General features: G+C 57.0%; 1 protein-coding gene across 1 annotated transcript in view; it reads right to left on the bottom strand.

Moving 5' to 3' along the window:
• Nucleotides 1-11691, bottom strand: part of Spire2 (spire type actin nucleation factor 2) — a 28389-nt gene extending 16698 nt beyond the window's left edge. Inside the window, exons 1-2 of the mRNA XM_027933109.3 lie at nucleotides 11430-11691; nucleotides 3163-3206 (exon numbers count right to left, since the gene is read on the bottom strand). Coding sequence (XP_027788910.3) covers nucleotides 3163-3206; nucleotides 11430-11691 — 306 coding nt within the window. The remainder of the gene's footprint in view (nucleotides 1-3162; nucleotides 3207-11429) is intronic.
• Between the last annotated feature and the right edge of the window lie 1158 nt (nucleotides 11692-12849).

Raw genomic sequence — 12849 nt, 5'->3', positions numbered from 1 at the left:
CTTGAGGCCAGCATCTGCCTCCTTCAGAAGAGTGAAGGAGGAGACTTCTGATCCCTGACTAGGCACGGCCATCACCCCCTGCCAGCCTGAAGCAGCCACAGAAGACCGATGTTTAGCCAGGCTCGGTGCACATGCTTGAATCCCAGCAGCTAGGAGGCTGAGGCAGGAGGACCACAAGTTCAAGGCCAGCCTCAGCCACGTAGCGAGACCCTGTCTCAAAATGAAAAAAACAAAATGGGCTGGGGGTGTGGCCAGTGGAGAAGTGCCCTTAGGTCAGATCTCCAGTGCCAAGGGGAAGAAAGAAAGATCATCACCTCTCACAGCCTTAAGACTAAGGGTGCAAAGTTTCTGGGGGGATAAGATAAAAATCTAGGATGAAAAAAGATATATACTAAGTCTCAAAGGAACCGCCCAGGAGCCAGGAGAAGCAGGGACCAGAGCTGTGAGTCTTGAGCGACGCGCCCTTGGAGCATGCCCCGTGGAAGGAGGAAGCTCAGAGCTCCACCCTGGGCCACCTGCAGTCCAGCCCCAGCTGCAGCCCTCTATAGCATTGCCCGGCCCAAGGCGGGACTTCCCATCTAGACAGCCCACTTTCTCCCCTGAATGGGTCTCTACTTCCTGAATAAACCTCTGTTGATTTAGGAAATCATGCAAAAAATATAAATAAATAATGACACTCCTGCCAGGTGTGGTGGCCACATTGATAACCCCAAGCAGGAGGCTGAGGCAGGAGGCTCACAAGTTCAAGGCCAGCCTGGGCAACTTAGTTAGACCCCTGTCTCACAATGAAATGAAAAGCCCGGGGTACAGCTCGGTGCTCGCACTCCCTAGCCTGCGCAGGTGCGGGCTCATCCCCAGCATACGACCTCCCTGTGATCTGCTGGGCATGGCTCTTAGTGCTAACGGACTTTCATGCTTTTCTTTTATGACATGGATCAAAAGGATGCATTTACGCAAAGACACTCTCCCAGTCGGAGCCTGGGCTGAGCCTGGTGTAACTCTTCTGCTTGGCTGTGGACAACCCACCGACACCATCTCTCATCTCGCAGTTTGGGGAGAGAGGCACAGAGAGGTCAGGTTGCCTGGGCACAGCTTGCAAAGAGCTGGGCCAAAGCTTGGCCAGGCCTGGGTCTGCTGTGTAGAGTCCTCAGCCTTGTCCCTCACAAGGAGGCCACTGCCTTCTCCGGGAACCGTCTGGGTCACTGCTTCAGGGCCTCTAGCTTCCTGTGTGCCCACCTCTGGGAGCCTGGGGGGCCAGGGCCTGCGCCATGCCGAGCAAGAACAGGGGCCAACCCAGTGCCAGGCGGAGGGCCAGCAGGAGTGCAGGGCGGCAGGGGGCCCAGGGTGGCCCCCTGGAGGCCACCTCAGCATGTCTGTGCTTTCTGCAGACGAGCATCAGGGACACAGCTCCAAGCCACACCCTAGACTCGAGAGCAACAGCCACAGCCACAAAACTCCAGCAGAGGGTCACACCTGACAGGTGCCAGCCCAAACCCGGCCCAGGCAGGCGAAGCCCGGGGTCACGGGGGCTCCAGCAGGGCCTCGGTGCCACGGTGACGGGGGCAGGCAGGAGTGACAGTCCCCACGAATTCCCAGTGATCCTTTCTGGCCTCTGGGTAGGTGCCAAGAATGAGCGAGGAGGTCGGAAGGGCATCTCACTCCTACTCCGTCTGCCTCGAGCTCCAGGCTGGGCCACTGTGTGGCTCTGACGGTCTTTCTCATGCAGACCACCCCACCCCACGGACAGGAGGACAGACTGAGGGCACAGGAGGAGAGCCCCTCTTCCTCCTGGCCTGAGCGAGTGCCACGCTGGGGAAAGTGCCACCTGCAGTCCAGTCTTGTCCGATAGCTGCGTCAGTGAGAGGTCTTCTGTGCCTCCAGTCACGGGAAACTCTCTGGAAGTCAAGAACGCTCCTTCCCACAAGGAGGTCTAGGCAGTCGGCCAGGCTCAGAACCTCTAGCCCTGCCGGCATTCCAGCACTGGACAGGCTCAGCAGCCTGGGCGTGGTCAGAAGCCGCAGGGGTCCCGTGGCACCTCATGCAGCCCAAGTAGCCCCAGTCGAGACGAGGTGCAGGCAGCTCCCCTGCTGGGGCTACTCGCTCTCAAGTGAACCTGGGGCCTCTGAGAACAACGACCCTGACTGGACGACTCCCATACACCGTTGTAGTGAATACTTATAAATTCTTAGCTGTAGATGGACCCAATACCTTTATTTTAATGTGGTGCTGAGGATCAAACCCAGTGCCTCACACATGCTAGGCAAGTGCTCCACCACTGAGCTATGGCCCTAGCTCCTCTTTATGAATCTTTTTAAGGCATCCTTTGGAAAGTTTTCAAGTAATAGACTACTTGGGGACTCTGCACAGCAGGGGCCAGCTGCCACCCAGGAGCACTGCACTTGGGAAAAAGAAACTATCCAGAATATTATGCAGTCATGAAAAGGGATGACTAACCACCCCAGGGCAATGCAGATGAGTCTTGGAAACCACACACAATTGTTTGAGGAATCTCTATGTAGGATAAGAACGGAGCTGGTAAATAAACTCGGCAATGTGCTACTTAAATGGCAGTATTCCAAGGTGAGGGACTATGTGAGGTGAGACACACTGCTAGTTTCTGGGTTCTCAACAACAGATGGTATATCCTCTTCTGGTCTGTGCCCACTTCCCCCTGAGTGTGCCACTGTGTTTACTGTAAAACAGGTGTTATATTAGAGCAGTGGTCTAAAGACACAGAGAATAACCAAATCCAGGACGCGATCTCGGGGCAGGTGGGTGGAGGAGGAAGGGGGTTTGAGATGTGGGCTGGGTGGGAATTCCTTGGCTTGTGTCCTGGGCTGGTTTTCCTGTTTGCTCCTGAGACCCACACCCAGCCCCCAGCATTGTGCCTGTGAGGCCAACCAGGCAGAGGTCATCACCCACTTCCCTCTGGGTCAGTAGCAACTCCTCCCTTGCTCCTGCCCCAGAGCCCTTGACACCCTGCTGGGCCCTCGCCGCCTGTCCTCTGTGCACAGCTTCCTCCCAGGCCCCGCGAGGCCCTCTGGGTGCTGCACTGTCCTGCCTCGACGAGCAACTACAGGACGTAATATGGTCATAGTTTCCATTTCGCAACGCAGGTTCACTTTCACAGTATCAAGTCGTCTTTAAAACTGTTTTAAGTACCTGAGCTTCTGAGCTGGCTGGGGACACCATCGTGGTTGTGGGCTCTGCAAGAAAAGACAGCGAGTCAGGTTCCCTCAGCAACCCCAGGACCCAAGGACAGGCTGCTGCCCCTCCCACAGCTCACCATGACCCCAGGAGCCCACAGACAGGCGGCTCCCCAGCACCCCTGCAGCTGCGATGGCCACCCTGAGCCCCCAGCCCCATTTCCCTGTAGGAAAATACAGTAATCCCCCCATTCTCCAAAGGAACCCCAGAAAGTTCATTGCCAGCTGAGCCACCAGGTCACTTGCAAGGCCCTTCAGGAGCCAGCTCTGGGCAGGACACCTGGGTGCCAAGAGTGACTGTCCCTTTCTGCACTAGAGAAGGCAGACCCCGGTGCTCCCCAGTGACTGCTCAGAAGAGTGGTCAGCAGTGCTAGTGAGTGGGTCCAGGCCTGCTTGGAGACAGAGGGGAAAGGAGGGAGCAGCTCAGGTAGGTGGTGTCTGCAGGCAAGAAGCCGTGGTCTGAAGTGAGAAGCTGGGACGCTGGAACTGAGGTGGCCGGCCTCCAAGTTACACTGTCAGAAGAGACTTGGGCTCAAAGGAGCCGACAGGCTTTGCCTAGTGGGAATGTCCACCTCGGACTGCGACTCCTGGATCTGAGGCCCACTACAAGCTCAATGTGAGACTGAGTGGCGCCAGGTAGTGAGTTGGCATTCTGCAGGTGCTCATCCATGTCTGCCGAATCCAACCCAGGAAGTGGGTAGCTCAGGCACCCATTCACAGATGAAGAGACAGAGGCTCAGAGATGACCTCCTGTGCTCCAAGGTATCACAGCTAGTGGGGGGGGGTAGTGCCAGAGCAAGGCAGGGGGACCCCAGAATCTCTACCACCAGTTGCTGCCCAAGCCCCCCGCCCCCCAGGTTCCCAGGATGCAGAAACCCATCCACACATGCAACGTGCAAGGGGACTTGAGTGGGCATGGGAGCTCATTGCCTTCACTCCTACTAGAAAGAGGTGGGACGTGGGAAGACAGACCTCAGGACGGTCTCTGCACGAACCTGCTAATGCCACAAACACTTTCAAAACGCCATCAAGAACCAGGAAGATTGCCCAAGATAAAGGAGACTGCCACCCACTGCAGTGATGGGAACAGTCCAGGCCAGCATCGGTGAGGCCAGGAGAGGCCAGCAGTGTGCAGCAGGCCACAGGCTCCTGTCCTGGGCCAGCGTCCTGCCTGCTGGGCAGTCAGGGAAGCCGGCAGCCACAGCTGGCTCCAAGCCGTGGGAGGTAGAAGCACCCGACCCAGGACCGAGGTGCTTCCTGGAGGCCAGTGCTGGGTCATGCTGCTGGTCGGGAAGGGCAGGAGGGGCTGACCGGGAAGGGTGGCCAGCCCTTCCAAGCTCTGCACACTGACGGCACACGCAGTCTAGCTCTGCAGCCAGCTCTCTGTGCAAATGCTCTCAATGCTTGTGTTCAGCGTATATTAGCAAAAACAACAAAAAAATCATGCCAGAATCAAAGTGTCTGTGAATCTTAATTGTTTTAGGAACTCTCCAGGGTTTGATGAGCAAGCTGGGCCTGCTGAGATGGGGCATGAAGGAGATCTCTCGGGGAGGCCAAGCTCGGGCCTCCATGAGGCTGTCACAAAACTCCAGCAAGTTCCAGCCTCTGTCAGCCACTTCATGGGGGTGGTGCCAGGAATCCCCCTCTGTGGTGAGGAAACTGGGGCTCAGGCAGACTCAGAGATTTGCCTGAGTCCACCCAGCTAATAAACGGCAGAGCTGGGTCCCCGCCAAGCCTAAGCACACTCCTGACCCACCCACCCAACAGTCCAGGTGTAACTGCCCGGAGCTGCCCTCACTGGAGTAGACAGAAGCAGACAGAGGCAGCAGGGACCCAGGAGATCACGTGTCTATGGTGAGACCCCCAGAGGGGAGTGGTGGTGGGAGCCTGTGTCTTCGGCCCCGGCCTTCCAATGTAGCAGGTCTGCTTCCCGAAGCCTTGCCACCCGGCATGACGCCACCTGCCACTCACTGTAGCACCTTCTTACCACAAGACACTGGAAACACACACACACACACACACACACACACACAGGAACAGGGCATCCTGGAGTGGAGTGGGAGGGCAGAGGGCAGCTCTAGGTTTCAGAGCAGAACCTGTGTGCTGGTGTGCGTGAAACTTCACACTGTGGCTAAGAGGCCAGTAGGTGGGGACCATAACACAGGGCTCTGGGACGCTACTCTCTCTGCAAGTTCTGAATTTGGGTCTTGTGGACGCACTACAGAGTCAAGAAATCAATTTGTGCCAAAGGGTGCCATTCAACGTGCAGTGCTGCCCTGTCTGAGAGGTGGGGTGGAGCCCAGAGCCAGCAGACTTTGGAACCAAACACCCTGTGTGCTCCCAGCAGCCCAGGGTCTCCACCACCTCGGTCCCCTGTTACGGGGAGACACCACCCCCATGATCACTGTCAGGGTGAGTGAAACACACCCAGTGTCGGTGATCTCAGAGCTTTCCACAAAAGCTCGTTCCACAGTCAAGACTCTAACTGCAAAACCTAGTAGGGCCCGAGGTGGAGCGTCAGCCTTCAGGAGCCGGAGGACGCCCACAGCTCTGTTTGTTCAGCAAACACAGAGCTCTTTGGGTCAAAGGGATACAGGTGTGTCCCTCCTCCTGGGTCACTTCTGCCCATCCTTGGGCTGAGATCGGCACGATTCTCCACACACTCCCCAGGGGCTCCCCTCAGTCCACTGGGCAAGGATCTGAGAGGAGACCCAAGTCAGGGGATTCGAGAACCTTGGGTGGAGTGTGGATTCTAGAACCACTTGGAACATTCCTGGGCCCCGCAAAGATCTACTGAAGTGGAATCCGTGGGAGGGACCAGCACAGGGTGGTTCTGACCACTGGGGTGGTTCTGACTGTTCAACAGGTGTAGTGGGGCCCTGACAGCAGAGGGTGGGGTGCAGAGACCTATCAAGGAAGGTGATGTGTGCCAGGGTTCATGTTCCATCATATGTAAATTTCACATCAAAAGAAGGAATTACAAACAAACGCTAAGCTCTGGTTAACAGCACACATGCTGAAGTATTTAGGGGAAGTAGATTGATGGGTATCCAACAATTTCCTGGAAATGCATCAAGAATGAGCTAGGCGCCATAGCACACACCTGTAGTCCCAGCCACTCAGGAGGCTGAGGCAAGAAGACCACAAGTCCCAGGCACACCTGGGCCATTCAGCAATACCCTGTCCCAGAAATAATTTTTAAAAATAGGAAAAAAAAAATAAAAGAAGAAAAAATGGAGAGCGACATGACACCCAGATGTGAGGGTGGAACTGGGAGTGTACACACCTGCAGGCCCCCTGACTTCTGCGTGGCATGGCCGGGGGGACACAGGCGGCAGACGTAGGCAGGACGGCCAAGAGCTGACCTAAGGAAAAGGCTATTCTGGATCTATACCCTCTCAAAACAGAAGAGAATGGGTTTGTGTCACCTCAAGCCAGAAGGTGGTGCAGATCTGTCCTGAAGCCACAGGTGCCCACACTCTCCTTTCTGCTCACCCCTCAGTCCCTGGAGAGGACCAAGGCAGATGCACAGGGGGAAAGTGGGATTCCCTGGGAGTGGACAGAAGCCGAAACAGTGGCTGGGAGCTTCCTCCCGCTGCCCAGGCCCCCCGTGCTGGTCTGCCCAGCGAGCAGACACCACTTCCTGGCCCCTCTCCTCCCTCTTAACCGGGCCTCTGCCTCGCTCTGAAGGGTCAGAGTTAAACCCTGGCAGTCTGTCCACAGGGTTTAATCAGGCCCCATGCCAGGGCCAGATCATGCAGCCCAAAAGGCTGAGGGGACTCCAGGTGCACCAGTGCCCCAAGATTCCTGGTGCTGCACTAGAGTCAGCTCTGTCCCATGTGGGGCACAGAACCCCCGTGGATGCCAGGCAGGCAGCTGGTGGGTGTGTGGAGGGTGCAGCTGGAAGGCGACAGCAAGCTGAACCTCACGCGTGACGCGGGGCCCCCAGGCTCCTGGACACGTGGAGCCCTTTCCAAAGTCACAGCCCAGGTTGGGTGGTAGCAGCTAGGACAGGCACCTGGGCCGCACGTGTCCAGGATTTATGGGAGGGCCAGCCTGGCATGGGCAGCGTCAGAGAGGTCACACACACAGAAGGTGGTTGTCCTGCAAGGTGAGGCTGGCTCAGAAGATGGATTCCAGAAATCTGTCTGCCAACACACCTTGCTCACACCCCCACACACCTCACAGCGACTGTCCGGCAGCCCTCTTCCCAAAAGCAGAGCTCAGGGACAGGCACTGACCGTCAAGAAATGTGCAGCGCAGCAGCCCAGGCCTTCACTGGCACCCCCAAGGCGACCGATGGCCAGTCACACACCTCTAAGGCACAGGCCATGGTCACACCCACAACTGTCAATTCAGGTGGCTGTTTTCCCTGTGACTTGGGGTTTCTCATCTGTGGAGGAGGCTCTTAATGACACAGCTCTCCCAGGAGGAGTGACCCCACACCTCAGCACCTGTCCTACAAGCACCTCCCAAGGTTGGCTCCCATCACGGTGAGGAAGGAGAGCTCCCACCGTCCCGGGTGGCCTCTGTCACCCTTCACCATGACTGCACTGAGTGGCCCTCAAGGGCAAAGAGCACAGCTCCCAGAGTGCCTGCCATAGCCAGGCAGGGGACATAGCTGTGACAGGCACCTCCAGCCATGGCCAGGACTGGCAAGGACCCAGCTGTAAGAACCACCAGGAATATTCTGGCAGCCAGGAGACTTGGGAAGGGGAATTCTCTCTGGAAGCAGAATCTGACCTTTCTGACCAGCTCCAGCTCCAGCTTCTCCCCAGCCTAACTACGGACACCAGCCAAGGCAAGACCACTCAAAGCTCATCTGCACACATCTGGGCAGAGGGACTGTGCTGGCCACCGGTGGAACTCAGGGACCTCCAGCAGCAGAGAGAGCCAGCTGTGCACTTCCTGATCCCAAAGGTCCAACCCCACTCCTCAATAGCAAAGGGTCCCATTTCAGCACCTGGCAGGAGCACGCTGGGCCAGGAGACACACAGCTAAGTGTCTGTGGCTGGCACAGAGGCCAGCTCACACATGCAGCAGCAGCACCCCTGGCTGTGACTTGTGGGCCCAGGCGCAGCGGACCCCCTGAGGCCAGAGCCTGCTCTTGAGCACTGCTGGGGGCGAGAGTGAAAGACAAGTCAGCCCTGTGGACACTGTGGTCCAGTTCTGGGAGGTGTCTTTTTATAAATCTATTTTTTATTTTGCGGGGTACTGGGAATTGAACTCAGGGACACTTGGCCACAGAGCCACATCTCAGCCCTATTTTGTATTTTATTTAGAGACAGGGTCTCACTGAGTTGCTTAGCACCTCGTTTTTGCTGAGGCTGGCTTTGAACCCATGATCCTCCTGCCTCAGCCTCCTGAGCCGCTGGCATTACAGGCGTGCGCCACCACACCTGGCCTGGACAAATGCCTTTTAATGGCCTTTGTGTTAGGAACCTGGGGCTACAACATAAAAAGGGAAGGCCTTGTATCCACTCAAGAACGAGGAACTAGCAATGGAGCCTAACACTGCTCCAGAGGACCCTGGGGACAGCCAGGCTCAGACCCACAGTCCACCCCAAGTATAAAGGGTGGGGCCTGACTGAAAAGGTGGAGCATCAAAAGGCAAGAGCTGGGGATGGAGCTCCAGGGTAGAGTTTGAACTTACCATGCAAGAGACGCCATCACCAAAAAGAAAAGTGGGCCAATAAAAATGAATAGAAATATAGCTGTGTAAGTGAGCGTGAGTGCAAGGCAGGAAGCAAAGGGAGAGGAGGCAGCCATTGCTCCCCTCACCCCATGGGCACCTAGCACCAGCCTCCACTGTCCCCTGGGCATCTTCCTGGAAGAAAGCTGGGCCCGAAGCTGGATGCTCCGGGGGCCAATGCCCAAGTCCCACTTTGCAGAGCACATTCTCGTGGGGCAAGCCACCCTGGGACTGCAGGAGGGTGGATCCACTGAGAGCCCTGCAGGCCGCCTGACCACTGGCTGTGCTGTATACGGAACGGGTCTTGCTTTGCGGAGCAGCTCACTCTCCGCTCCACAGAGCTTCACCTGATGGAGTTTCCTGAGTCCATTTTAAAAAATAATCCTTTCCCTATCTTGAGGTTTTAATAATGGCCTCTTAAAAATAACTCCACAGGCTGACACATTTCCCATTCTTCCACTTAAAAAAAAAAAAAAAGAGAGAGAGAGAGAGGCAGCCAGGCGCAGTGGCACATGCCTGTGATCCCAGTGGCTCAGGAGGCTGAGGCAGGAGAATTGCGAGTTTAAAGCCAGCTTCAGCAACTTAGCAAGGCCCTATACAACTCAGTGAGATTCTGCCTCAAAATAGAATACAAAAAAGGGCTGGGGATGTGGATCAGTGGCTAAGTGTCCGTGGTTTCAATCCCCAGTACCAAAAATGAAATAAAGGCAGACAGAAGTCATAAGCCATCACCATTGTGAGGAATGTTTATGAACAGCAACCAGACCAGAGACCCTGTTCAAACAGAGATAAGGCTCTTCAACGCACAGGCCGGTACTGAGCTTTGACTCCTCAGCCAGGAAGTGCCACTAGATCTGTGATGACTGCTACATTTGCAATGACTGGGAATAAGCAGCAGAGAGAATCCTGGGGGATAGAGAGAAACAGATGACCCACATCCCAAGCATGGCCCTCTGATATTTGGGACAGAACCAATAGGAAGCCCAGCTTGGCTTGCCCACAGTTCAGGGAGACAGCAGGAAACCCCAGGGATAGCTGCTATGGTTGTGGGCAGCAACTCACCACTCCCACTCTGCTTGGGTTTTCCCATCCTTAAAAATCAGAGGCCAGACTATAGACTCCCTGCAGTCCTGTCCTGCTCTGCAGAGCTGGGAGCCAGACCCTAGGGTATCACTTATCTCCAGGGCTGGGGTAGGCCCGGGGAGCGTCTTACCAGGAGGACAGAGCCTCAGGAGAAAAGCTCTGTGAGTGTGCAGACTCCAGGTGAGAGCACGTCACTGTGCACCTGCCCCTCCGCCCAGTCAGAGTGCAGAGTCCCAATTCTCCACTTTCTGAGTGATTTTGGACTTTCTGAGGCCTGGGCCTCAGCTTACCTGAGAGTAAAGTGGGAATAATACCATGATGTCTGTGCTTACTGTTTCCACCCATCAAATCAATGTATCAATGCTTTTTGTGCGAAATTCAACTTGCAAGTGTCACAGGCAGGGGTTGGAAGGAAGAGGAAGCTGAGGGAGAAAGCTGCAGGCTCCTGGGGGTACACAGCAGGCCCCTCCCCACTGTAAAAGGCAGCCACTGTCTGCTGCCTCTGCTGGGCTTTGCCCTGCTCCTGCGCGGTCTTCCACAGAAGCCTGCTCCAGAGCCAGGGCAAGGCCATAGCTGAGGACCGGAGGGAGGCCAGGCTTCGACCAGTGCACACAGCCTGCCTTTGTGCTCACAAAAGGGTATCAGCTTTGGGGTAATATCATCCTATGCGCCATATACAAACCTTCCATTCTCCAGGGAGGAAAACAACTTAAAGGGGAAAGTACATAATCAGGTAAACGCACCACTTTCAACAGACCTCAAACATATTTCAGGGGCTAAGTTGTTGGGTCTTTTGGATTAAAAAAAAAAAAAAAAAAAAGCAGTTTTACACTCTCCTTGCTCCCTCTCAATTAAACCCAGGAAACTGGTATGAATTCCGCACAGATTCCCAGGAGGCAAGCCCCTCCCCCACCCTCCATGAAAGAGCTAGCCTGGGGACATTCGGTGTCCTTTCCGGCTAAAGGTCCTACCGTGTCACTAGAGAGCGGCAAGGACTCTTCGTACCCACAAAGCCCTGCATGAGCCATATACTGAGGGCTGCAGAACCAAAAGCCAGGAGGAGTGGCCCAGGTGGGGAGAGCAGGGAACAAGAATGGCATAATGCCTGCTTCCCGACTTCACCCAAGGGACCAGCGACCTGGCCAAAGCCCCTCCTCAGCCGAGGAAAGCGTGCCCCGCCGCAGAGCAGCTGGCCTTGATGCCAGGAGAGACGGGAGGACGAGAAGGGGATGAGGAGGGGTCCCCAGGTCTGAAAAGGCCAGGAGGGCGGTCCAGGGCCCAGCGGAGGTTCCGGATCCAGAGGCAGGGGGCCTCCAGGTCCAGCAGCCAGTGAGGAAGGAGGGCTCGGCTCCAGCAGAAGGACGGCGCTGTGGGCGCAAAGGAGGTCGCGGTCCCTTCCACCAGGGACCCACCCAGTGGGCCACACCCCCGCCGCCCGCCGCGCTCACCCGGCTCCTGCCGCGCGCCGACCGAGCCGTCCCGGTGCAGCAGGAGGTCCGCCGTGTCGCGGATGCGGCGCCGGCCGCCGGGCGCGCCCCGCAGCCCGCGGCAGGCCTGGAAGCACACGGCCCAAGCCTGCTCCTCGTTGATGGGCTGCTCGTACACCTTCAGCACCTCCTCCAGGGACAGCTCCCAGGGCGCCCGCCGCGCCGCCGCCGCCGCGCGCTCCGGGGCTGCCGCGCCGCCGCCGCCGCCGCCAGCCCGGGCCATGGCCGCCCATCATCGCCGCCCGCGCGAGCGCCGGGTTTCCATCGCAGCCGCCGGGCACCGCCGAGCGCGGGGCGGGTCCGCGCCGCCCGCGTGCCGCGTCATCCCGGCGGCCCCGCCCACCCCGGCGGCCGCAGGTGGAGCCGCCGGTGCGCAGGGAGGCTGCGCGGCGTGGAGGAGGACCAGCGCGCTGGGGTGGGAGGGAGGCAGGAGTTGGGGACCAGAAGGGGAACTTGAGCCCAGCGGGCGGTGTTGGAGAGGGAGGGGCTCGGGGAACTGGGGCCAGCGCAGGACTGAGGGTGGGGCGCTGACCAAGAGACTCCTTCCTGATGGAGACATTCTGGAAGACACCCCACTCTCCCCAGCCCCGTGCTCAACGGGTCCCCGCCCCGGCTCAGCCCACTCTGGGCTCACTGTAGGCTGGGCTCCTCTAGGCCGGCCTCCGGCGGTGGACACACTGCAGTGATGGGGGGCGGGGCTCAGCAGTTTGGGTGCCAGGTTTCCCACCCTGAGAAGGGAGTCATACCGCCGTGAACTCTTTGGAGGGCCTGAAGCAAGGTGACCTCAGGAGACTGCTGGGGTTGGTCAGGGTGAAGGTGACCCGGGCTTCGGGCATGAAACACTTAATCCATGACCCTTTCTAGGAGGGAAAGTGTGTCTGCTTCCATCTCTCCACTGTCCCTGGGACAGTAGACACATGAAGACACAGGGTTGGCCAGAGATAACAGCACCCACCCACTCTGTTTCAGGTCCCCTACCCACAAGTCAGGTGGTGTGCAAGCCAGGGACCTGCTTTGTTGGGGTTGATCCAGAAACCTCTCAGTGGTAGTCGGCCAGGAAATGCAAGTGGGAAATCATCAGGGAGCACAAAACCCAGGTTCCTTCCCGGGACTGGAGATCTGACCAGGGCTGGGGTGAATCCTGGGCCTCTGGAGTTCCTGGTGATTCTGGGCAGCTGGGTTTAAAAACCTCAGCAACAGGGCAATCTTACCTTGTTTGAAGGGAACTTATGGAGGGTAGGTTTTCACCTGGGGCCCCACTGTCGGATCATCCCTTCTGTATTTTTAATCTCAAAGCAGAAAGGATTTTGTTACATGTGAGTCATATTTTTAAAATCTTTTTGTTTGGTTTATTTATTTATTTATTTTTAGTTGTTGATAG

The sequence above is a fragment of the Marmota flaviventris genome, chromosome 18 (genome assembly GCF_047511675.1).
Source record: "Marmota flaviventris isolate mMarFla1 chromosome 18, mMarFla1.hap1, whole genome shotgun sequence".
Taxonomy (NCBI): Eukaryota; Metazoa; Chordata; class Mammalia; order Rodentia; family Sciuridae; genus Marmota; species Marmota flaviventris.
Note: the sequence above shows the minus strand (reverse complement) of the source record. Positions and strands in the feature narration are given on the sequence as shown.